The 22,942-nt window shown below is 38.7% G+C and overlaps 1 protein-coding gene across 1 annotated transcript; it reads right to left on the minus strand.

Annotated features, from left to right (window-relative positions):
• Positions 1-1,301: 1,301 nt before the first annotated feature.
• scara3 (scavenger receptor class A, member 3) lies at positions 1,302-22,691 on the minus strand. The gene is made up of 12 exons (XM_085247432.1): positions 22,199-22,691; positions 11,099-11,134; positions 10,248-10,292; positions 9,067-9,186; positions 6,733-6,813; positions 6,181-6,299; positions 5,844-6,088; positions 5,162-5,381; positions 4,790-4,878; positions 4,376-4,568; positions 3,840-4,017; positions 1,302-3,741 (listed from the first exon to the last, which is right to left on the minus strand). The coding sequence occupies exons 1-12, from the start codon at positions 22,203-22,205 to the stop codon at positions 3,248-3,250; spliced, it is 1,827 nt and encodes a 608-aa protein (XP_085103558.1). The 5' UTR covers positions 22,206-22,691; the 3' UTR covers positions 1,302-3,247.
• Positions 22,692-22,942: the final 251 nt, after the last annotated feature.

The following is a 22,942-nucleotide window of genomic DNA, read 5'->3' on the forward strand; positions in this document are numbered from 1 at the left end:
TAGCTTTACTTGGGCACCAAAAAGACAACAGTAGAGTATTTTCACTGGTAAACATGATGAATATTTGTTGCTCTTTTGGCTATGTGTTATTCTGACAGGAGTCTGGGGTTAGAGATGCTGAGCCTTCATAATATGTAAAGAAACTGTAATTAAAATCCCCCCTCCAGTGACCTCTGCAAGTTTTAGGTTTAAGGTTCTCAAATATACCTTCCAAGTTAGCGTGTGGTGCAAAGTGCAAACTGAAATTAGCAAATAATTCCTGCCATTGGATACAGAGTGTGTCCAAGCACTTGATGATCCTGCAACTGACATCAAGGGTGGGCGGTAGTAAGATCGGAACATTGTGAACAAGGTAGGCTATAATTAAATGATAATTGTTTAAATAAAAAAGCACAATGAGGGATGCGTATGTAAAGTATTTAAAACAAATAAAAATGTAGCATAGTTGCACAATTGTTTGCATGTCTGTTAATAGCTGTTTGTGGTGATATCTTTAATACTCTGCCCTGCAAATTCCCCATCCATCAGTTTAGCATCACTGCTAATGATTTATGGCTCTACATATGGGAAGAGTTTAGACATGTCTGTTTTAGGGCTTCCCAACTACAAAATAGAAAGACAAGAAATGGTTTGAATTATGGTGAAGAATTTCTAAATGATTTAAAAATGACAGAAATTCACACTTTTGCTTCAGCTTTATAGGAAGGAAACGCTTTATGCTTATAACTTCTCAAGAGACTGAAGGAATAAGGGATTTTTGGTGGCTTTCTGAAGGACGTTTTTGTTGGAGGTCAGGTTTCTTTAACATCCCACAAGGGATGTGATGTTCCAGCACAGGGAAAAAGAGGGCAAGGCTGTGAAAATATAATTCAGCAGGAGATCAGGGCAGCCACAGTCTTCTGCAGGGAGGTTTTCATCTGGTTTCGTCCACAGCTGCACAAGCCTTTCTCAGATATCAGTGCAGATTGTTGATCGTAGTCACATCTAACAGTCTGATTTACAGTGCTTTGTGGTTGCATAAAATAGGTGATATTTAACATTCCAAAAGTATTTTTTGTTGTTGACTCATTTGTGCACAGCTTTGTACTGCACTAATTGCACTATAGACTTTAAATTTATAAATTATCTGTGTTTTAGATAATACATACTCATGTTAAAATACCAGGCTATATACAGACAATTGAATCAGGCTTAAAAATCTAATGGGGAAGGGTTGTGACATGTCTTTTGATGCAGGGATGAAACCAGTCTCCCTTCTTTACATAATCTTTGGAAGTTCAACAGGATAGTGACACGGTAGAAACTCTACAATAAGCATTTATTGAAGTTCAATGCAAGCCAGTCGCATTTCATTACATCATCCAGATTTACAGACATTTTATGATATTCTTTTTGTTAAACTTTCGCTTTGACATATCAGTGATTATTTGTGTTTCTTAAGACCCAAACACCATTAAAAAAACATATATCTATCATCAAAGTGTAAAGAAAAATTATCCCTAATTTTGGTGTTTTTATTTTTAATACTTGATAAATTTATATAAACTTCTTTAATTCTGTGACCTGTCAGGCATCATACGTCTTAAAATATTAGTAGCGCATAAAGTGAAATGAGCTTATTTGCTTTCTTTCTAGATGTGAGAAAAATAAAGCTCTCTCAGTGTCAACATATACGAGGTGATGCACTTATGCTTCTTTTGCACTAGTAACAACTCAGTTCCGCTCAACTCTACTTGACTCGGTTTTTCAGGGTTTTCCATTAGGTGGTGGTACCTGGTACTAGGTGCTTTAAGTACCTGCTCGGCCAACGTTCCAAATGAGCTAAGTCGATCTGAAAATGTGACATCAACAGACTGCATGCCACTGATTGGCCAATGGTGTGATTTGATAAGTCATGAGAGTGACTCCATCACAGAAAGGACAAAAAGCCGTAGACAGAGAAGCAGGTAAACCATCACCTAAGCGTCCTCCATTGGTGTGTTGGGCTTGTTGCACATACAAATCAAGTCACTGGACTTTCGGCCGCATCGCTATCACGACCCCATGTACATTGAGGTGGTGTTCAAAATGACTGACACTAGAATAGTGAATAGAGTTGAGTCAAGCTGAGTGGATACTAGTGGAAAATAGCATTAATTTAATCTCCAAAGATCAAAAAGCACATCTGAATCTGTTTTTTTCCATATTGTATCTTGGAAAGACTTGAGCTAGCTTTCCTCTATGTCCCCAGTCTTTATGCTAAACTAGATTTATCACCACTTTAAGCTCTATGCTGTAAGATATAGGAGTGATATCAAGCTTCCTATCTTACACTAAGAATTATCACAATTATGATCTCTAATGTCAGCAGCAGTTGTTTTAGCTTTCATTTTTACTATTTTCAACTAACAACTTTACCACAAAAAAAAAATCACTGCATGTAAGAGACATTCACATGAAAAATAAACCCACAACAAAACAATTCATCACCTTTGAACCCACTAAAGGAAAAAAGGTTCTCAGAGTACCCGCTCTGAACCTCCAATGAAAACTGATTTTGGTTTTAATTGTGACACTTTAATAACAGTGCCCCCCATTGGCAAGGTTATGTCAGCAATGCGTACATAATCTCAGAATGAGTGGATATTTTTCCATAGAGTCGTGAATGACAATGTAAACCTTTGGCTAGTCTGGATGGAAAACCCCACTACTTAAGTCCAAATCTGTGGTTAACAACCCTTCCATTTATTATGCCCCAAGAGGTTTTAGCGGCTTGACAACAACCTCAAACACATTCTTTGCTTCTGCTACATTAAACAGGCAAGACTTCATGTTTAGTAATGGATGTTTTTTTTTCTTTTTTTATATTCCTACTGATTTTGAGATTTCGTTTTTTATTTTGTTCCGTAAATTAATTTGTTGTTGTTGTATAATTTCCACTGTAAGAGAACCCATCAGTTATGTGAAGACCATTTCCAAAAAGTCTTTCCAAACACTGTCAGCTTATAGGCTTGGTCATTTTGACTTCTCACCAACAGTTCAGTTTGTAATAGCAGTTCTGTCATAGTTTTAGGCCTTCCTTTTTAGTTCAGCACAGGATCAGGAAAACCCTTTTTAACTCCCCCATGTTAAATTTGATTTGATGCACTTGTTCATTAAGTTCTTCATTGTCCTCCTCAGTTTCATAGAAATTGATAATTGGGCATTGGACCATGACCCCTTCAACTTCTTCGTACGAGACAAATTACATTGGACTCCATGTTTCTCTCTATTGTCTCTTGGAACCAGCAGCAGGCGCCACAGTCCCTTGTGTGGGGTTGTTGATTCGGTCATGGCTGCACGCCAAGCCAGGAGGTCCAGAGACTCCTGGTGGTCCATGCGGCCCCACTGGCCCCTGTTTTCCTTTGGGTCCTATTGGCCCGCTAATGCCAGGTATTCCGGCCTGGCCCTCGATCCCTGGAGACCCTGGAGGTCCTGGGAGACAATCTTTACCAGGGGGACCCATATCACCTTTCTGGCCCCTCTCACCCTTTGGGCCTGGTGGACCCATGGACCCCTTATCTCCTTTGCTACCTTGTGCCCCTCTACTGCCACTAGGGCCTCTTTCACCAGGTACTCCTTTGGGACCAGGTGAACCTTTAGGTCCAGCAGGTCCACGATTTCCTGTAGGGCCTCGGTCACCTTTGCTGCCAGTCAGCCCAATGGGTCCTTTTGGGCCACTTTCACCACGGTTCCCTTTGGGTCCTGGGGGTCCAGGAGCGCCTGTTGACAACAGATGGTGTTGTAAATGTAAAAGGAAAAAACAAATCAAAGCAAAGCATTCTTTGCTATTCTTGTTGTTTATACACAGCAACATCCACCTTTAAGTATAGTGAAGTTCTGCATTAGCTGTGTATGATGAACATCTACTAGTTTCATCTCCTCCATCACCATAGACAAATTCCTGATGTCCATGTCCAGTCGGACATTCAGCAACAGGTTCTGCTGCCTTAGAGTGTCAGCTAAGTGCAGCAGTAGCAAGACTGTGTTGTTCAAGTTCTGCACAAAAAAAGAGAGGAGGGGGGCGCATAGATAATGAGAAGCAGTTGGAATTTAACAATGGAAGGGCTAAATATTAGAAGTTTATGTGGCAAATCAAAAATCAGCTTAACTAACCTTAAAGCTAACTCACTAGCCCAAGTGATCATGCAAATTACAACAAGCATTTTGCTACTGGGAGTCTTTTGTGTGTACTTTAAGAATTTTCACTTGCTGACTCTAAATCTGAAAGCTGTTAGTATTGGACAACTAGTACGACCCAGACGGAAACTGCAATATGTTTCAGCATTTCGGAAAAACGCTTGGTCTCCAGAAATAACTCCAAAAACTACAATATAGTTGTTGTGTTTTTTGCAACCTGCAGTTCATCGGTGTGTCTGCCCAGGCGAGTCTGGCATGACGAGCTCTCTGTGTTGATGTACTTATACATGCTTTGGACGTGGCTCACAGTAGCATTGACGCTGGAGGAGATTGAGACAATTTCCATCTCAATAGAGTTCAAGCGACCATCCAAGGCAGAGAACCGCTCACCCGTCCGGTTCTCATAGTACCTAAAGAGGACAGAAGTTTGTGATGGCTGGAATGATATGTCTCTCTGTGTATATAAATAAATATATACACATATAATAGACTTCATGATATGTAAACATCACTTGTTTCAGTATTTAACTTTCACATAAGTCAGACTAATGTAAAAATCAGGAAGTTGATAGTATATTAAGCCTTAACACGAGAAAGTCAGTGTAAGGACATTGAGTGTTTTGAATGTTACCTTGAATGGTAGTGAAGGTCATGCATGTTCTCCTCATGTTCGTCCGTGAATGTTGACACGTTGTCTAGCTGCATCTGTAAGTTCATCACCTGCAGAAAACACCCAAACAATCTGGATCCTATCCTCACACGTCCCCAAATTGCTTGATTTACTGATTTACAAGAGATTAGACTGTCCAGCTGCAACTTGACCATTTGATTCCCCAAAGGACAAGTTAACTTAGAATCCATTTAAATCCCGATAACTGTTCCTCCTAACTGATTTATGGCCATGTAAACAACCATATCTCTTCTATTAATGATTAATGATTTTTTATTTAACACAGTCTGTTTATGAATATCTAAGAACAATCAAGCTTACAAATGCACTAACCTGGTGAGTGAGATCATAGTAGAGCTCAGTGGATATGGCGATCCTTTGGTGATCTGCTACGATGTTGTTCTGTAGGAAGCGCATGGTTTGCATTGTGCTGCTGGTGTTGGACTTGATAGCACTCAGAACCCGGCTGTAGTTCTGCCAGTCACTGGTTAATTTATGGAGGACATACGTATCCTCATCTGCTTTTCTCTGCAGGGCATCTATCCACTGTGTACTAACAGGTAGCGGGATCACAGAAGATGGGAGTTAGCAGCAGTGTTGATAATAAGGGCAAATATCCCTGATAGAGTTATTTCAGACACATATGCACACATGTACATGATGTTCTAATAATTTGTTTATCAAGGGCAACCAACAAGAACTTTGGATATATTGAGAACTGCACCAAGGCCCAATATAACCTAAATCAGGATTATTATGAACCTTGAATCGCGCAAAGCTACTCTAGTAGAGTGCAAGAATAAAAACACTGAGTTATAAATGAGCATCACCCTTAAAGGTGAATACACGTAGAGTTAAGAAAAAACTGAAATAATCCGGCAGGCTGTGGATGCTGTATAGTTTAAGGTTACTGGTGTTGCAAAATGCTTTCCTCCATTCATAAATCTGAACACTGAGCATGCTCCATTAAGTGTATGATCTAGTCACATCTGTCCTTTCTCAGCTTTTCATTCACCTGTGTGCCACTGTTGTATTAACTTGATGCGCTGTAGCTTTGATGTCAAACGAATCCTCCAGCAGTGTTTTTATCTTCTCCTGAGTTTCTTCAACCACGTCCTTCCAGCCCTCCACCCGATCCAGGTATCTTTCCAGTGACTGATTGAGAACTTTGATTGACATAAGGTGGTTTTGGATGTCACGTGTCAGCCGGTTACTTGTATCCTTTAGTGTCGACTGGGTCTTGGAGGCTTGGTCCAGGACCTGGAGAAGAAAGAAATGGTGGTAAATTTTCTTTGGGCTTTAAACTACTGGTCCCCTTTTATTATTTGAGCTTTTTTTGAAGGCCACCATACCTGCTCCTGTGCCAGTATCATTCTCTGAATGTCTTCAAACTCTTTCTTCAGTTTACTGATCTCCTCACTGTACAGAGTTGCATCCAGGCAGCCTGAACAGTTAGATGTGGTCCTCACATCTGGGATGGGAAGTTAAAAAGGACGTGAGATGGCACAGGAAAAGAGGCAGGATGCTCTAAATTACTGTATTTGACAGCTGACCACACAACCAAGTTCCTAATGTGTAATCAGGTGAATAGAAGAAGAAAACTAATGTATAAACGATCAGCTGAAGCTTGTAAGGTAAACCTTCCTGAATTCCAATATGTTAAAATGTGCTGATCCATGTGATAATATTCACAGACAGCCAACTCCTGTCATGCTTTAAATTGAAACACAATTAAAGCTGTTTTAGGAATATATAAAATCCCAGAAGTTAGTAGGAATGTAAGTAAAACAGTTCAATTCAACAAATGTGCAAAAACTTTGTTATCTGTGAAAAAACAATTATTCCTTGATATTTTCTCATAGTTCTTATAGGATCAAAGTGAGTATTAAAAAAAGTTACTTTACCCTCTATTCCTTGCTGGACCTTTGTGATCTTTTTGTAGTAAGCTGACTCTTCTTCAGAGAGGCTGTCCACCTTCCTGAACACTGAGTACACAGAATTACACATAAATATTTCAAAGTATTTTTAAACAGTTGTACTTATATATATATAACTTATATATAAGTAAAGGAACAATAACAGTGAGCGATCCGAGTGCTCTGGGGTAAATGGGGAATGAAATCATTAGATTTAATCATGTAAGGAGGAAATAATTAACAGCAGTAACTTGGTGTTAACAGGAAATAAGAGATATTTAAAGGAGTAAAAACAGGAAGTTGTCATTTAAGCCCTGACAACAAAACACCTAAAGTTTTCATTGGCCTAAACACTAATTATGTATGATGGTTTATCCAGCTGGTCAGGTTATAATCCCTCAACATATTTCCCAAGTGACTAACAGCAGTTTAGCAACAGTTAGCTTTTTAACATCCTAAGCTTTGAGCCAGGGCATTATTAGAGGCCGTTCTGTAGTTTGTTTGCATATATAAATGCTTCCACATGTGCGCATACTAGCAGTGCAGTTGAACATGGCCTGTGGCTTCTTCTATTCGTTGAAGCAACAGAATATATTTTAAATGTATGAATGTGAATGAGTAAATCTTTTTTTTATGGGTATGCAGGGGTGTGCATCTGGTGGCATATGTTTCAAAATAATGCTTTCAGTGTGACAAAACACATTTCATTCCCCAAACTATTTTTTCCATAAAGGGGTAAAACTGTGTCCATATTTTGTGCAGAAAAAAAACTGTTGCTAAAAAACAGATGTTCATCAGGGAATTGAATATCAAAGGTTACTGTTTCTCTTCTTGTGCATATTCACGGATGGGATTTGCGGCCAAGTGCATGACTTCTTCCAATGGTATTAAAGTTTTAGTACTTTGGTGCTGCACAGCTGTACTGGACGTTGACACAGTGTCAGTGTGTGTTATTCAAATGTATTTTGCAAAGCTAAGCCATGCTGTGGTGCACTTTTTAAAAAGAACTGGATTTCTCATAGCAAGACTCCTGGCAACTCTTGCAAACAAGCCATATGTCTTCAGTCTTTTTCTAATTGCGTTGTCATTAACTTTAACATGTAACATACCAAATGAGGGATGTAGAGTCTGAGATGTAGATCTTGGGTCTTTTGCAATCTTTCTGGCTATTGCACAGGATACTGCTTCTCTAAACTTTGGGTGAATTTGCTTAGACATTCAGTCCTGGGAAAATTGCAACATTGTGTTAAGATATGCAGTAAACTTCCAAAACTGCCCTTATAGAAGTGGTTAAACTTGCTGATGATCAGGTTTTAAAGGAAAAAGTTATATTTTTTATTCTTTTTGCGATTTGAGAACCTTTTGCAACAGTATCAGCTGTCAAATTAGTCAGCTAATTGTCCTTTATAGTAGAAAAAAACAAATGGTAAAATATGCATTTGATTTTCAGTGTAGCTCTGTATGAATTAGAGACAAGAGAAATACTTGAGGTTTCCTCTTTTTAGAGTTTGGAACAGTTTCTGGGGGAACAGTTTTGCTTCAGTAAAATAGTATTTTTGTAAATATAAAGGGAGAAAACTAAAGAAAAATCAAAGGCATATTTCCATCTGATATTCTGCTAAAACTCTTAACTAACTGTGGTTTAAATCCTACACTGAAAATGAATGGTGTCTGATTTGTGTGCTTTTCTTTACATGCAAAATAAAAAAAACATTATTAGGTGCAGAAATGGTCTAAAAAGAAGGAAATTAAGCATAAAGGGGTCAAAAAAGTGGTTTCTCCTAACAACCAAATGTTTGCTGAAACCACTTGCTGATGGCCGATGATGAACATGCACACTCCGTCCAGGTTTCCAGCACACGTGCAAATGAAAAATTACACAAAACGCCCACACGCATTTTGTGGCACACCTAATTCAAAACTGGGCTTTATTAGGATGTGTATCTGAATGCAGCCTTCTGTGTGTTGAGGGATTTTGAATCAGTTCTTGCCTGACTCTGTCCTCTGATGTCCCTGAACAATTGTAAACCATAAAGATTTACGGCTTTCAAGCCCAATAAAAAGTGATGCTGATGTAAAAAGCACCTGCTGCTGCTGAGTAACTGTCAGGTAAAACATGGGCAACAGAATCCTGGAACACATTCACTTGATCTATGGGAGTTTGGGGAGTGCACTATTCAGGCAACTAAAATGTATGTAGAGAAATTTGATGTGCTTTTCACTCATTTTAATGCACAGAGCTGAATGCGTCCAACCAATCTCTGCATGAGGAAGACCTCTGTGTTTTCATTTAGAGCAAATCAAAAGTCAAGTTGAGCTCACCAAGTGAAGCCAGCACTGCAACAGTTATGATTAGGAAGGCAACAAATCCATAGAGGATTTTGACAGCCAGTTGAAGAGAATGGCTCTGCTGGCACCGCACACAGCCACCTCGACTACGACCTGGAGATCAAATCACACGAACAAAGTCAACAAAGTGAGTAAATTAGCAAACGAAAAACAAAATTGATTTTCTGATCTGATCGTTTAGTTGTAGCTACTGTAAAATGAAGCGCTCATAAAAGTATCCAGATTCTTTAGTTAAACAAAACAAAAACAATAGTAGCTAAAACATAGAAACCACGTTCCTAAGGCAGAGACTGAAGCATCTCCAAAACGGTAAGGCTTGTCGGAGCCTTTAGTTGGCAGATACTGGAGGTACATGTTGAACTGATATGTATAGTATTTAAAATATCTACAGCTAATACCCTGGTCCAAGATATCATCTCCAAAGTTCTTAGTGGGACAGATCAGATTCGGCTGCAGGGACTGTCGTGATGTTTTGGTTCATCAGCACATGATTTTAACATTTAAATCTTTTCATTTTATTTATTTTCTCCTGCTTGGGGGCAACAGGAATAACACCAAACTGACTTATTCAGTATCATCTTAGAGTTAATATGAGAGACACACAACTATTCCATTTGTGTTTGTATTCATATATGCATGGAAAATGTAACTCCATTATTTTTTGTTCTTTTTTCCAATCAACTCCTGAGAAACAAATGTGCTCTTCAGCCTCTATCGTCTAACGATGTTCACTTAATCTCTGAATGTGCTACTTTAGAGGGGTTTTTGTCAATATTCTGCCATTTATTGACTCGACTGATGCAACTGATCTATTTAGTCAGTATATAGTGAATAATAATGTCCCAAAGCTAAAACTGATATAAAACTTGAAAATTGTTCACATCTGGTATTTTATTCTCTACGAATAACATTTTTGCTAAAATGCTTCAGTTAATTGTAACTTAACTGGTACGATTTCAATTACAAATAATGGATTGATTGGACTGACGTTAGGCAAACTTTAAAACTGTATTACTGGACTGGAGCTTTTTAACATAACAAACTCACCAAACCTACAATTTGTACACAATATGTCACTGCTGGGGGAAGAAAAAAAAAGCCCATCCTAAGATGATGCTGTTTTTCATTGTTAGATTTGTTCATGTGGCCCTTACCTCTAAATGAAGGCATTTCCTCCTCCTCTCCAGTGAAGTCCTCCTCTGAAGAACAAAGAAAATGCAAACAAAAGAAGTTGAAAAGATAAAACAAGTTTTATTCATCATTATGTCATTTTCAATTCTTTAAATCTTCATTCCATGTCATAGAAAGGCTTAAAAAGAAGCACATAAGGGTTGAAAGGTGATGGATAAGTTTTCATATCTGAATAGTCAATGTTGATCCATTAAACAGGCTAGTTTCCACACACTTGTTATTAAACAGAGCTGTAATCATAGGTTTCTTATGATAAATCTCACAGGCTATGGATGTAATTACATCAGCCGAGAAGTTTACTCGAGGCCACTATTTGCAGTCAGTGTGAATGTGGTTTATGTCAACAGAGCCACATAACCTCCAGTATAGGCAGAAAGACCATTTTTAGTCCAAAGATATCCAACATGATTTGTGGAGAAACCCAGCAGGTAAAACAGTATTCCAAGGGACCCTTAAATTAACTGACTGGGTTCTGACAGCTTGTATACATGCTGTCCAATAAAAATGAGGTTTCTCCGAGGCTTCTTACCAGGAGCTTTAAAAAAATCCTACTTGTAGTTATGATCTGGATGTCAGTATCACTGCTTTTACAAGTCAGAAAGAAGTAACATGAATACAGCACATGGCTTATTTGCTTTTCTCTGAGACCAGTTAGCTTGATTTCTCAGGAGAAAATTAAACCTGCATCTGTTCAATGTTAAATTTGTGTCTACAGAATGTGAATACAAGTGAGGGCAAATTGACAGTCGTGCATAATGAACTGGTTCACATCCATGGCTCTTCACCAAGGACAACAAAAGAGCTTGATCATTACCTTTGAAAAGCTGGTTCTCATATCCACCATAGTTGTCTGTCAAAGAGACACAAAAAGCAGACGTTTAAAAAATGAAGCTGAGTGAAATTCAGCTCCTCTGGAGCCACAAAGAGGTTTTATTACTCCTCTCATAAATCACACAAACCAGCTGCCTCCCTGTTTCCCTTGAAGTGTGCATTGTACCGAGTGCACACAGCATGAAGCTGCTGTCCCAGAAAATGCATGTTTTTGTTCTTTTTAGATGTTTTCTCTGAATTGTTGCTCACTCAGGACAAACCAGTCCCACGGTGGTGCAAAGCATGAGAAAATGTGTTTGTTTGTGAGTCTGAGAAATTTGTTATCACACACAGTCATGGAAAAGGCTGGAGTAAGCATGACTTGATATGACCACAGAGTGCCTAACAAACCAAATGAAGCTAGATTACTTAAAAATCCCCAGATGCATTTGACTTCATGTTTTCATAGCTGTAAGTAAGTGCTGGGGCTTTATTGCACGTTATTAAATGTGCAGCATACAACTGCACCTGGGACACTGTGGGTGTGGAGCTGGAAGTTTAGCAATCACTCATGCTGACCACAGGGGAAACTGTTTCTGAAGAAGAGGAGCTGGAAATCACAACAACAGTCATCTCAAGGTGATTTGTATTGTAAGGTAGACCCTACAATAATACATACAGAGAAACACCCAAGAATCATATTATCCCCTATGAGCAAGCACTTTAGCGACAGTGGGAAGCAAAAACTCCCTTTTAACAGGAAGAAACCTCCGGCAGAACCAGGCTCAGGGAGGAGCAGCCATCTGCAGCGAGAGTCTCCTGTTTGAATGATAGCTGTGTTTGTCGCACCTCCATCCTAACCGTCTTCGTGTGGAATCCTTAGAGTGAAAAACATCTCTATGGATTGTTTTTGGAATGTGACATTAAATGATTACTTTGACTGTTTTGTTGGTGACTTATTAGTCCCTGAATGTTTCCTTCAGCAGCAACGTAGCATGTCTAGTATTTCTTTTGTGACATTTTGGCAAAGATATGGACATTTATTTAGACTATGTAATGAATGTTTAGAGCTATAAAAAAACAGTGTTTTTAAGGAACTACTCCTTTGCACAATACAGCTGTGGGAAAAAAGAGTCAGAGGTTGCAGCATTTAGTGAAAGGTTTGCCACATGCTAATGAGCAGGTGTAAGAGTTGTTTGGTCTGAGATTTCCACTGTGCAACATAACTTTGGTCTCTTTTGTGCATTGTTATATAAGTGAAAACTGCCTTAAATGTTTCTGTGTTGCAAAAACATGTTGGGGAATTTCTGCTATGGATCAGTCTCTGCAGTTAGCCACAAGATCATCTCAACATCAGGCGAGGTCTGGCCTCCGCTAGTGAGAAAAAATAGGACAAAAAACAGCAGGAGAATTAAACTAATGGTGGACTGTAAGACATTAATTTTTTTTTAACTAGAGAAACGGTTTTAGTACAACTTTTGTTGAAAAAAAAAAAAAAAGAAATGTCTGTGTAATGCAGACACACACAGTTGCCCTTAGATGACTGGGTTCTGGTTCCACATGGCACAAATGAGAAAACAAACAGGGATTCAAGGCTTGGATGAAATTAGGGAAAATATATGTTAGGTTAGGTCAAATGAAATTAAACCATGGGATCTATTTGGAGAACAATGTTAGTGAAGTTTTGATAGAAGAAAGTATACACTTGCAAAAGCAGCAATGAGGTAAATGTTTATGTGAGTCAGTGCTGAAATGGCTGAGGTCAGGTCTGGGTGGACAAGTCACAAAACACTGAGGCTGACATAAGGATGGGTGGAGGCAGAGAAAAGGGGAGGGAGTAGAAAGGGGAAAGAGTGAGAGAAAGAACTTCAGGTTAATATGGACTGAGGCCATGCTTACAGTGGCAAGAAAGACTTTTTATAATAATCTGCACCTGGTGGCCAGCTACTCTGATCAGCAGAAAATCTTTTTCATTAGCTTTCACAAATGTGTAGCTGTTACTGAAGTGTTCGATGTGATCTGCAGCCTGTGCTTGTTTAACTAAATACCTGCAACACTTGGCACTTACTGGTATTTTTTTTTTTCTCTAACGCTCTTTATAAGTTAAAACCAAACCCGTATTGAGGGCCACAAGTGCCAAAGTGAATTAACTATATTTATAAATAAATAATTGATTGAACATGTCATCAGTTAAATTAAATTAAATTTGTGTCATTCAAATCATTTAATTATTTATCGGTAATTTTAATTAATTAATGATGCATTTATTGATGTCCCTATTTCAGTTAATTATTTCCCATTTTAATTAATTAATTATTTCATGATTTCTGTGCTGTATGGAGGGCCACAAGTGCCAGAATGGGTTAAATAAAAACATCATTAAATAAATCATTACATAGTAACACGGTGGTTAGCACTGTTGCCTAACAGCTTGTCCCCTCCATATCTTTCAGCCATGACTCATTTGTTGAATTTGTAATTTCCACTACTAGTTAAACTGGGACTCTGAAGTCTCTTCTGCTGACCTAAGTTGGCCAAAACACTAAATTTAACCCTGCAAACAGCAAGCAATTTTCAGAACTTTGTGTTCAGAACTTTACAACATAAGGTAAAAACAGAGTTTGTGCAATTCTATCTCCCATTTTCCTGACAAACCATAACGAAATTACGGATTGCTCAAAAATCTTGCAACTGGCTTCATGTTGTAACAGTGAAATTAAAAGTAGTAATACATTTAAATGGGGGTTTTAGTGAAGAGCCCTCATGTCTGTCTAAAAGAGGTATAAATCCTGTTCAGAGACCTTCCCACCCTGACTAAAGCACATACTTGGTGGAAAACTGAATTCCTGGAATTCTTTTGGACTTTTGTGGTATAAATATGTTTGAATGCCAGCACACTGTCTGTTACTGGAAGTTGAAATTCAAATTCTAAAACTGTATTCAACAAGAAATATCGAACAACCCTACATGTATGACTCTCCTTTGCTTCCTTTGACTTGCGCCTTTTTTTAGTCGTGTTTTCGCTTCTCTCAGTGGAAAAAAACCCCTCTTATGTCTGTCTCATTAGTGGGGAAGCTGTCGTGTCCAACACACACACAGACCAGAACTGAGCTGATCTGACAGCAGCACAACACAACCCTGCCATATTAAAAGGATGTTTTGGTTCAGTGGAAAGGCAGTCTTATTAATTTGCGGTGCTTCACAAACCTACCACCTATGGTCTGAAAGCATTTCCCTCCAAATTAAACAAACACAGAGCATCTGCATAAACAGCTCACATAAAACCCAACCCTTTGTTTTCCTGTCACTGATAAGGTCAGATTATTCAAAAGCACCCTTGCAACATTGATTCAGCTGGTTCAAATTTCATCATTAAGGGAGAATAACACCTTCAGGGTTTAGGATAACTGCTGCGAGGTGTAATAAGATAAAAGTGAAGAAAATAAAAACAGATTTCTATCTAATAAACCAACCAAAACAATAAAACCTTCTGAAGGGTATTATGTAGGTAATCCATGCTGCTAAACAGCTGTGGTAATGGACACCTGTACATAGGTACCCCATCCTCCAGTTCATTCCAGTACATCCCAGGCATACTCAGCAGCAGTCAGGGGTTAGATCTCTGGCTAGACCTTTCTCCCTGAGGATGTGGTCACATGCAGATTACTTTTACACCCATAAAAATCTCATTGCTTTCAGATCCCAGTGCATTTATACTTCACATAACTGGGCATTTCCCCCCTGGCAGGTAAGTTATCTTGAAAGCAGCTGGCCCTGATTATATGGTAACTGTGCTTGTGACCTATGTAACAGAGTTACAGACCTTACATGGATATAGAGTAGTCAGAGTTTTCAGCATTGTTAATGTACATGCAGTTAGGTGTATATATTTTTGGACATGTGAAAGCACAATTTGCGTATAAAACATATTCAGGTCACAGTTATTTGATGAATGTGGCTATTTGCATAAAAAGTTTGAGGTCCACAGAGGACCAAGGTCGTGGATGATCATAGGATGCTTTCCATGGTCAAGCAAGGTGGTCGAGCCTTATCCAGGAGGAAGCCATGTCAATTTTCTATTTTTAAAAAAAAGTGTGTAATACAATACTTCACTATAGAAAATAGTTCAGAACATTCGCTCATTAGACAGATTAAACTAAGATAAGGATCAGGAAGATTCAGCTGGCTGCAGCTGGATGGTGCTCCACAGCACAGATTGGTAATGACCCAACAAATACAGCAAAAGCAAGCCAGGAATTTTTGAAAGATAGGAGGTGAAATATGCAGCGACGTTGGAGTTAATCAACTGATCTCAAATTGATCAAGAATGGATTTCACTTAAAAGAGAAAGCTGAAGGTAGAAAGACAAACAAAGAAATGGAAAATGAGGAGTTAGAGTTAGGAGAGAAGAACTAGAGGCCTGGAAAAACACCATAGTAGAAATCCCATTCTTTGGTGGTCCCCTGATTCCAAACTTCAAAGACCTCATTCACAAAGGATTTAAAATAAGTCTTTTGAGCCATGGCTGTGAAGGCATGGTGGTTAATACAATATTTGTTTACAATCTTTCAAATTAAAGCAAAGCCCATACTCATTATATGACGTTAGTATATTTGTTAAACAGCTAAAAAAAGGTGTTTAAAAATGTGTGAACCTTATTATATACAACAGATTTACACAGTTTAGGTAAACAAACATCACTGAACTCTTTGCTTTTTTAGAGGAAACATGTGAAGGACAGAATATGCAACATAAAGATGCATCATAATCAGAAAACAATCATAAACCAAGGACTAGAAATAGAAATAGATACATTTCGTGTCCAACAAGATTAAAAATAAGAATAAAAGTACAAAACAATCAAAATATATTTATATTTTGGACATTCTTTGTGAGACATTTGAGACATTCGGTATTTCTGTGCGCGATGAATAGTTCATGTCGTCAGTGTGAACACTAATAGGAATAAAGATTATAAAACACAGCCAGAAATGCCAAAAACCATCTGCTGCTACAACAGCCTCCATTCTTCTTGCAAAGTTTTTCTTGGTCCCGTTCACACAAAGTGGTCTCGCAGTCTACATTCCCATTTATCCCACAGGTGTTGGATGGAGCAGAGATCAGCTACACTTCCACACCAAACTCTGAAAGCCACCTCTTGGTGGACTGGTTTGGGGGCATTGCTTTATGCTGTAGCTTTACCATGAAAGCCACAGACAAAAACTACTGAGTCATGCAGACAAGCATCCACAGGTAACTCCTGTTGCTGTCAAAGCCCTCGTGTGTAGATGATGTACAAATATCAACACTAGCAGTTTTGAACAGCCTTTCCTGTGTCCCTGATATACTTCTAAGGGAAAAGTGTGCAGAAGAAAGGTTAAAATATATATAGAAACTTTGTGAAGTCTAACAGTCAGATCTCAGGATGTCGTTCTGATCTTTTACTCTCTGACTTTTAGTGTTCGTGAAAGCAGCACCACTTCAGTTTGTGGTTCCTTTGCTGAGGTTTTATCTCAGGGGGCTCTGGACTTTCCAAACCCCATACCCACCCTTTTTCTCCCTTTGGACTTTACTTTCGCTACAGGCATTGTGCAAAATGTTATCCTCTGTAAATAACAGGCTCTGTATGCCCTCTGACCTCCCCACATCACTCACTGCATTATCCAATTTTCTGTTCAAATAGAGATGCCTACTCCACATCATAATAGTTTTTCATGTTCCCATCCTTCATTGGTTCATTCTGCTGTTTTGACCAGTAAAATCTCCTCCTCCTGCAAATCCAAGCCTTAAGTGGAACCAGAGTTAGGAGATGGGGCCTCCTCCAGATCAGAGTGGAGGTCTTGACCACAACTCATAAAGTAAAATGAGTCCCTTTCTAAAGCTTTGTTGACATCTCAGCCATTTAGGTGCCCTGTGACTGGAATGCGTGGTTTCTGCAAAAGAATATAAATGGTCGGTATGTGTCGCTGCAAACTGTGAACCAGAATGTATAGAAAGGCCATTTCAATAGAGCACTCTTTTATTGTGGTTAGGCAGTAAAACACAAGATCTTTGCAGTTAACATCCAGTAAATGGATGATGTTTTTTCTAGATTAAACTGCTTTGGAAAACCAGGCTGAGAAAGTAAAAAAAAGAAGCAAGAAAGGCCTGGTTAGTTTTATACAGTAAGACTCAGAGGTGTGGACTCGAGTCACATGACTTGGACTCGAGTCAGACTCGAGTCATTAATTTTATGACTTTAGACTTGACTTGAAAAAATGTTCTAAGACTTGTGACTTGACTTGGACTTTTACACCAATGACTTGGGACTTGAATTGGACTTGAACCGGTTTACTTGAAAAGACTTGATATTTTACCCCAAATATAAAATTTAACATGCATATTATATAGAGATTGAAAATGTGACGTCATTCAGGGGTAAAACCGCAAAGGATTCTGGGAACTCGTGGCAAGAGGTACTAGCGCACACAGCCTTTCAATTGAACTCAGTCACACAGCGATAAAAAGAAACACAAAAATGTCAAGAAGCTGTTGTATTATTAACTGCAATAGCCGGTCGCATGACAGCCACGGGAAGCCGACGGGTAAAGAGATCGGTTGTTATCGGATTACGTCGTTGAAGAGAAATTGTTCGAGCCATGTTTCCGAAGTAACAAAGAGGCGACGGATGGCCTGGATTGCAGCCATTCAAAGACCAAATATAACGTCCCAGAACACTCCAGCTCACAGGTTAGTCTGCTCCAAGCATTTCCACAAAGGCAAGTCTTCTGTTGTAGTTAATGCGTCATTTTCATAACATAATTGGTGATATAGGTTACAAGCAAGTCTGGCGCTGAACAGAAATTGTCGCGCTATGCTCCTTTATTTATTGTGCATAAATAGTGAATTGTCCTGACACAATATTGCGTTTCGCTTCTGTTATTATGGTACACTGACAAAAACATATACTTTTATTCACAGGGTAAAACAGTTGTTTTGTATCACTAATTGCCCAGTACGATTACAACATACAATATTATTGTCACTGCTGCATTTCTGTGATGCTACCAGAAATTATTTCCACTGCTAATTAATTACCGTTGAGCTCAAAGGTCCTATTAATAAACGGTTAAGGAATGTGTATTTATGACGACGATTTGTGAGACTGGTAAACTTATGATACGTACGATGGTCTTTCGTTCTACACGGTGCATTTCAAGGTCCTGCACCCATCCGTCGGTAAACTGTACCTGGGCTTGTTGCAGTGACCTGAAGTTACTAAACTTCATGAGTGTATGCACTCACTCCAAGAACCGTATGATTATAAATATGCATATAAATATGCTACGATGAGATAGCTGACTTCATCTAACTAGCAAATGTTGTCCAGGCTACGTTGGTGATACAGTTTTTTTTAATATGTATGATATTTTTGTCATGCGATTTTAAAGCCGGTCCTACAACCGCATCCAAGAATAACATGCAGCTTATCTCAGAACTGTCGGTGAAAATTATTCTTGGAGCTAGGTTTAATTGAGCTGCATTTTAAAGAGGTGCAATTTCACAATTTGTGTATATTTTCTAAGTTCACTATTTTGTCATGTGTTGAGAAAAACACAGATTTAAAAATTACATGGTCTAATATTTACATTTAGCATATAACTGCAACATGCTTTTTTTCGTTTTTTTTTTTAAAGACTCGAAAGGACTTGAAATTCAAAATTTCAGACTTGTGACTTGACTCGGACTTTTACACCAGTGACTTGAGACTCGACTCTGACTTGCCTGACATTACTTGAGACTTGACTTGAGACTTGAGGATAAAGACTTGAGACTTACTTGAGACTTGCAAAACAATGACTTGGTCCCACCTCTGGTAAGACTGCAAGGCCAAAGGAAATGTACAATCTTCAACAACTAAGCCTTTCTGTATTTACTCACCCTCATATTTTATAATCATTTCTTCATCTTTTCACTCCAAAGGTTTTCTAGCCAAAGTGTACAGTTGACAGCTTGGACATCATTTTTTATTCTTTTTGTTCTGGAGTCTAATTAACACCAGTGTTTGCTCAACTGTACCAAATCAAAATAGGCCGCACCACAGAAACTAGTACTACAAAAACTTGAATGCCTTTGTTTGGCTCGACTAAAAACAACAGCAGCATAAGAAACAAAACAGTAATGGATCAAAATCCTATTAAATAATAACATCTCTGTAAGGATTTCAACTAAAACTCATAAAAATTAATCCAGTATACCTCAGAGTCCAAAAACTTACCTGCAAAGCTAACAGAATAAGCTAAATTAGCTACATTACTTGCCTTGGATAACTAAGAATCCATTCAAATTAACCTGCTTGAACCTGGGTGTTTTTTTCATCGTCATCTTAGTTTCAACTAGTGTGTTTATCCAGTCTTGTTTGCACAGATTAGAAACATGGCTGAGTTCAGACTAGTTGGTCCATGTAATATGACAGCTTATTCACACCCTCATCTCCTCCAGATTCGACCACTGTGATCACTGAGTTGAGATCAGATATGTCTGTGCATCTGTGCAAACATTTAAAAACAGACTCAAAACATTGTTGTTCATAAAGGTCTACACTTACTAGTCGTGTTTTTGCTTTATTATATTTTGCTGTTTTTACTGACATTGTCAATTAAGCTGCTGTTAACGCACACAGGATTTTATGTTTTTATCTTCATCTACCATTGCCATTGAAACTCACTGTATACATGCCTAAATGATCCAGCAGTTTCCCATTTATAGTGTATAAGACACTGGCCTCCCATTCCCTACAGAAACAATTTAAGATTTTCTGATTACTTTTAAATCTGTTAATGGTATGGCTCCATTTTATCCATCTCAAAATGTCTAACACCATGTACTGCCACATACCCAAAAGATGGTAAATAGACCAGTTATTATACAGCACTTTTCCACAACTTGCCTCATTCACCAATTCACACCCACTCGCGCAGACTGGGATTGAACCCCTGACCTTCCAGTTAGTAGGTGACGCTACCACCTGAACTGCACTGAGCTACTGTTACTGTAGTTACTGTTACAGGTTCGACCGCCCAGGCTTAAAACAAAGGGGGACCATGTTTTCACAGTTTTGAGCCCAATGCTGTGGAACAAACTTTTTCAGCTAATATTAAACAACCTAAAAAAATCTATATCTATCTATTTGTATTTGGTTTTTTAAAATGATGTCATCTTAAATTTGTTCTTTTGTGTTCTTATTTTAGCTCATTTCATGGATTTTGGAATGTTTTAATGCTATTTTTTGTCAATTCTAGGAAGCAGCATGTAACTCTGATTGTGAGAGATACTGAGAGATGTAGAAATAAAGGTAATTAATGCTATTATTAATTAATTACACTAAAACGGTAAACAAGAGTTTTTGGTTTTGTTTTGGGTGTGGCATGGAAAGAGAGCAACATTTCAGTCAGTAGCAGGAGGCTTTGCTGTCTGTCTGACAAATTCAGTATCAAATTCTATTTGGGCACTGCCGTTACCTTAGTTTTGGCATTGTTTGTGTTTGTGTGAGTTAAACTGTCAACTACAACTAGAAGAATCTAGTATTTTGTGCAGTCAGGGGCTCAACAAGTTGCTATGACCCTGTCAAAGGTTTTTCATAAACAACTTAGTATGTAGTCCACATGGTTCATCGAAGTCCGGTAATGTAAGTATCCGAACTGTGATGCAGTGAAAGAATTAAGCTCTGTTTGCACATAAAAGTGGTGAGAAGAGGGAAGAAAAATAAACAAACAGCCACTGTTATAGCTGGAACTTATAATGTTGCTAAGGTCTTAATTAAAGATCAAGTTGCAGATTCAACATCACAGTCAACATTTTGTGCTGCCAGCTCTAGTGTGGAAACATGAAAATGCCCAGGAGAAACATTTAGATTATGAATCCAAGCTAGTAAAAACAAATGAGGAAACGCACTCTGAATACAGTGACAAGAAGCCAACACAGCTTCCAGATACTCAGTGTCCTTGTTCTCCTTTCACTTCAAATTCATGATGCGTTGACTGTAAATTTATATAAAGCTTCCACAGCAAAAATTGCACTCAGGCCTCCACTTTGCTCACTCTTTCCTTTTCCTTTGCCAGCCATACACCTGTCTGCCTGCTTTTCCTTTCCCTGCACCTCCTTGTTTTTGGACTCTCCCTCTCCTCTCCATTCTGGGAGGAATGTATGAGGCAGCATGTTTTGTTCTGGCTGGGCTGGACTGAAACCACTAACAGACCTCCTGCATTGTGTGGCTGAGAAGAGTACTGTTCTTGGAGTTAATTTGCTGTGTCGCCTTGTGGTTCATGTGCAGCTTCTCCCCCATTTAAGCTCGATGTACCAGTTAGAGGTAGAGATTGATATTTCCAGTAAATATACTCTTCTTATATGGTAAACATAAAACTTGAAAGTTAAAAGAGATCATTCAAAGTAAAAAAAAATAATTATCAGTTATGATAATGAATATGTGAGGACATCTCCACATATTTTCAAGCTGTTAGTTCTGTTTGGCTTCTCCCTCTCACTCCTGCTCAGTCATTCCCTCTGTATCCACTCCCCCACGTGACTGCTGTGCATACTGTATCTCTGGAAACTATCTAAGTACTTCTGCTTTCTTCACAGCTGTTGGCAGTTTTCCTTGCATAGACTGTTGTAAAAATACTCAAATTCAACTCGTATATTTTCACCCGCCCTATCTTAAGCGGAATATTAATTCAATCTGCGGTAGATTGGCATGGCTAGAGAGTATCTAAAGTTTTATGAGACCAGGCTGTGGTGCACGCATGTACGCATTACAGAGATTTAAAGATGACTCATCAAAGTGTCACATCCAACAACAACACACGTGCACTTTCTCAGGATCTGCACTGCCAGGTTTCAGAGATGATGAGAAGCATATGTGATTGCTAGTGCCCTGCGCAGGTGCCTGTCTGCATCTCACCATGAGACATAATGTTTCTCACTACATTTCTAAGTGTTTTCCACACTGGGAAATTCACCTACGTTTTCATCAGATGGATCTTTTGCATGTTCAAAAGTTGGTGAAACAGGGCAAAGTTGCATTTCTAGATGCTAAGATGTAATGTTGTAGGTGAAGTCTCTTTACCTTTCATGATTTCTGGCTCCAGATATCGTCTGCAGTATTGCCAACTTGTTGCGGTCTATTTTTTTTTCTTCTCAAAATCAAGTGCAAAGGAAAAGCAGAAGTAGTCAGCAGTGTACCAATGGGTCATTCATGCGCATCGTTCCAGTGGTGACCAAATTTCCAGAGAAAGTGAGAAAAAAAAAGCACCTCCAAATTTGAAAAAAAGAAGCAAATCATGCACAAAAGATGTTCATTCACATCCAGTGTAGTGAAGAATAAAACAATCTTTGTTAAAATTTAGAAAAAAAATAACTATGCAATATCTGGATTATTGGAAATATTCTGAAAAAATTGTCGATGCTGAAGGTAGGTGATCAAAGCTCATCTAACTTTTGCACATTTGTCTGCAGCTCTCTGGCATCATCCCTTCCCCATCCAGAGCCTGATAAAGCTAAACCTCCTTAGACAGAAACCATGTGTAGCTTTATAGAGGGAGGGACAACTGGAGCATGGCAGGATGAAGAGAAAGCACAAGATTGGTAAGAGAGATATAAGCAAGAAGGCAGGGAGGCAGAGAGAGAGAGAGAGAGAGAGAGATGGGAGGGAAACAAAGAAAGTAAAAAACGAGGGCGGGACAGGGAAAAGGACAGAATGCAAAGGCAAAGGGAGGGGGAGAGAGAGGCAGGGAGGGTCCGTGTGTTTTGTTGAATGTCAGTTTTGTGGCCGAGGCTAATTGCTAACAAATGTCAGAACACTGTGGAGTGA

Source organism: Mchenga conophoros, linkage group LG15 (assembly GCF_057382185.1).
Source record: "Mchenga conophoros isolate Kocher_MC1m ecotype Shallow Benthic linkage group LG15, M_conophoros_male_GT1.1, whole genome shotgun sequence".
NCBI lineage: Eukaryota > Metazoa > Chordata > Actinopteri > Cichliformes > Cichlidae > Mchenga > Mchenga conophoros.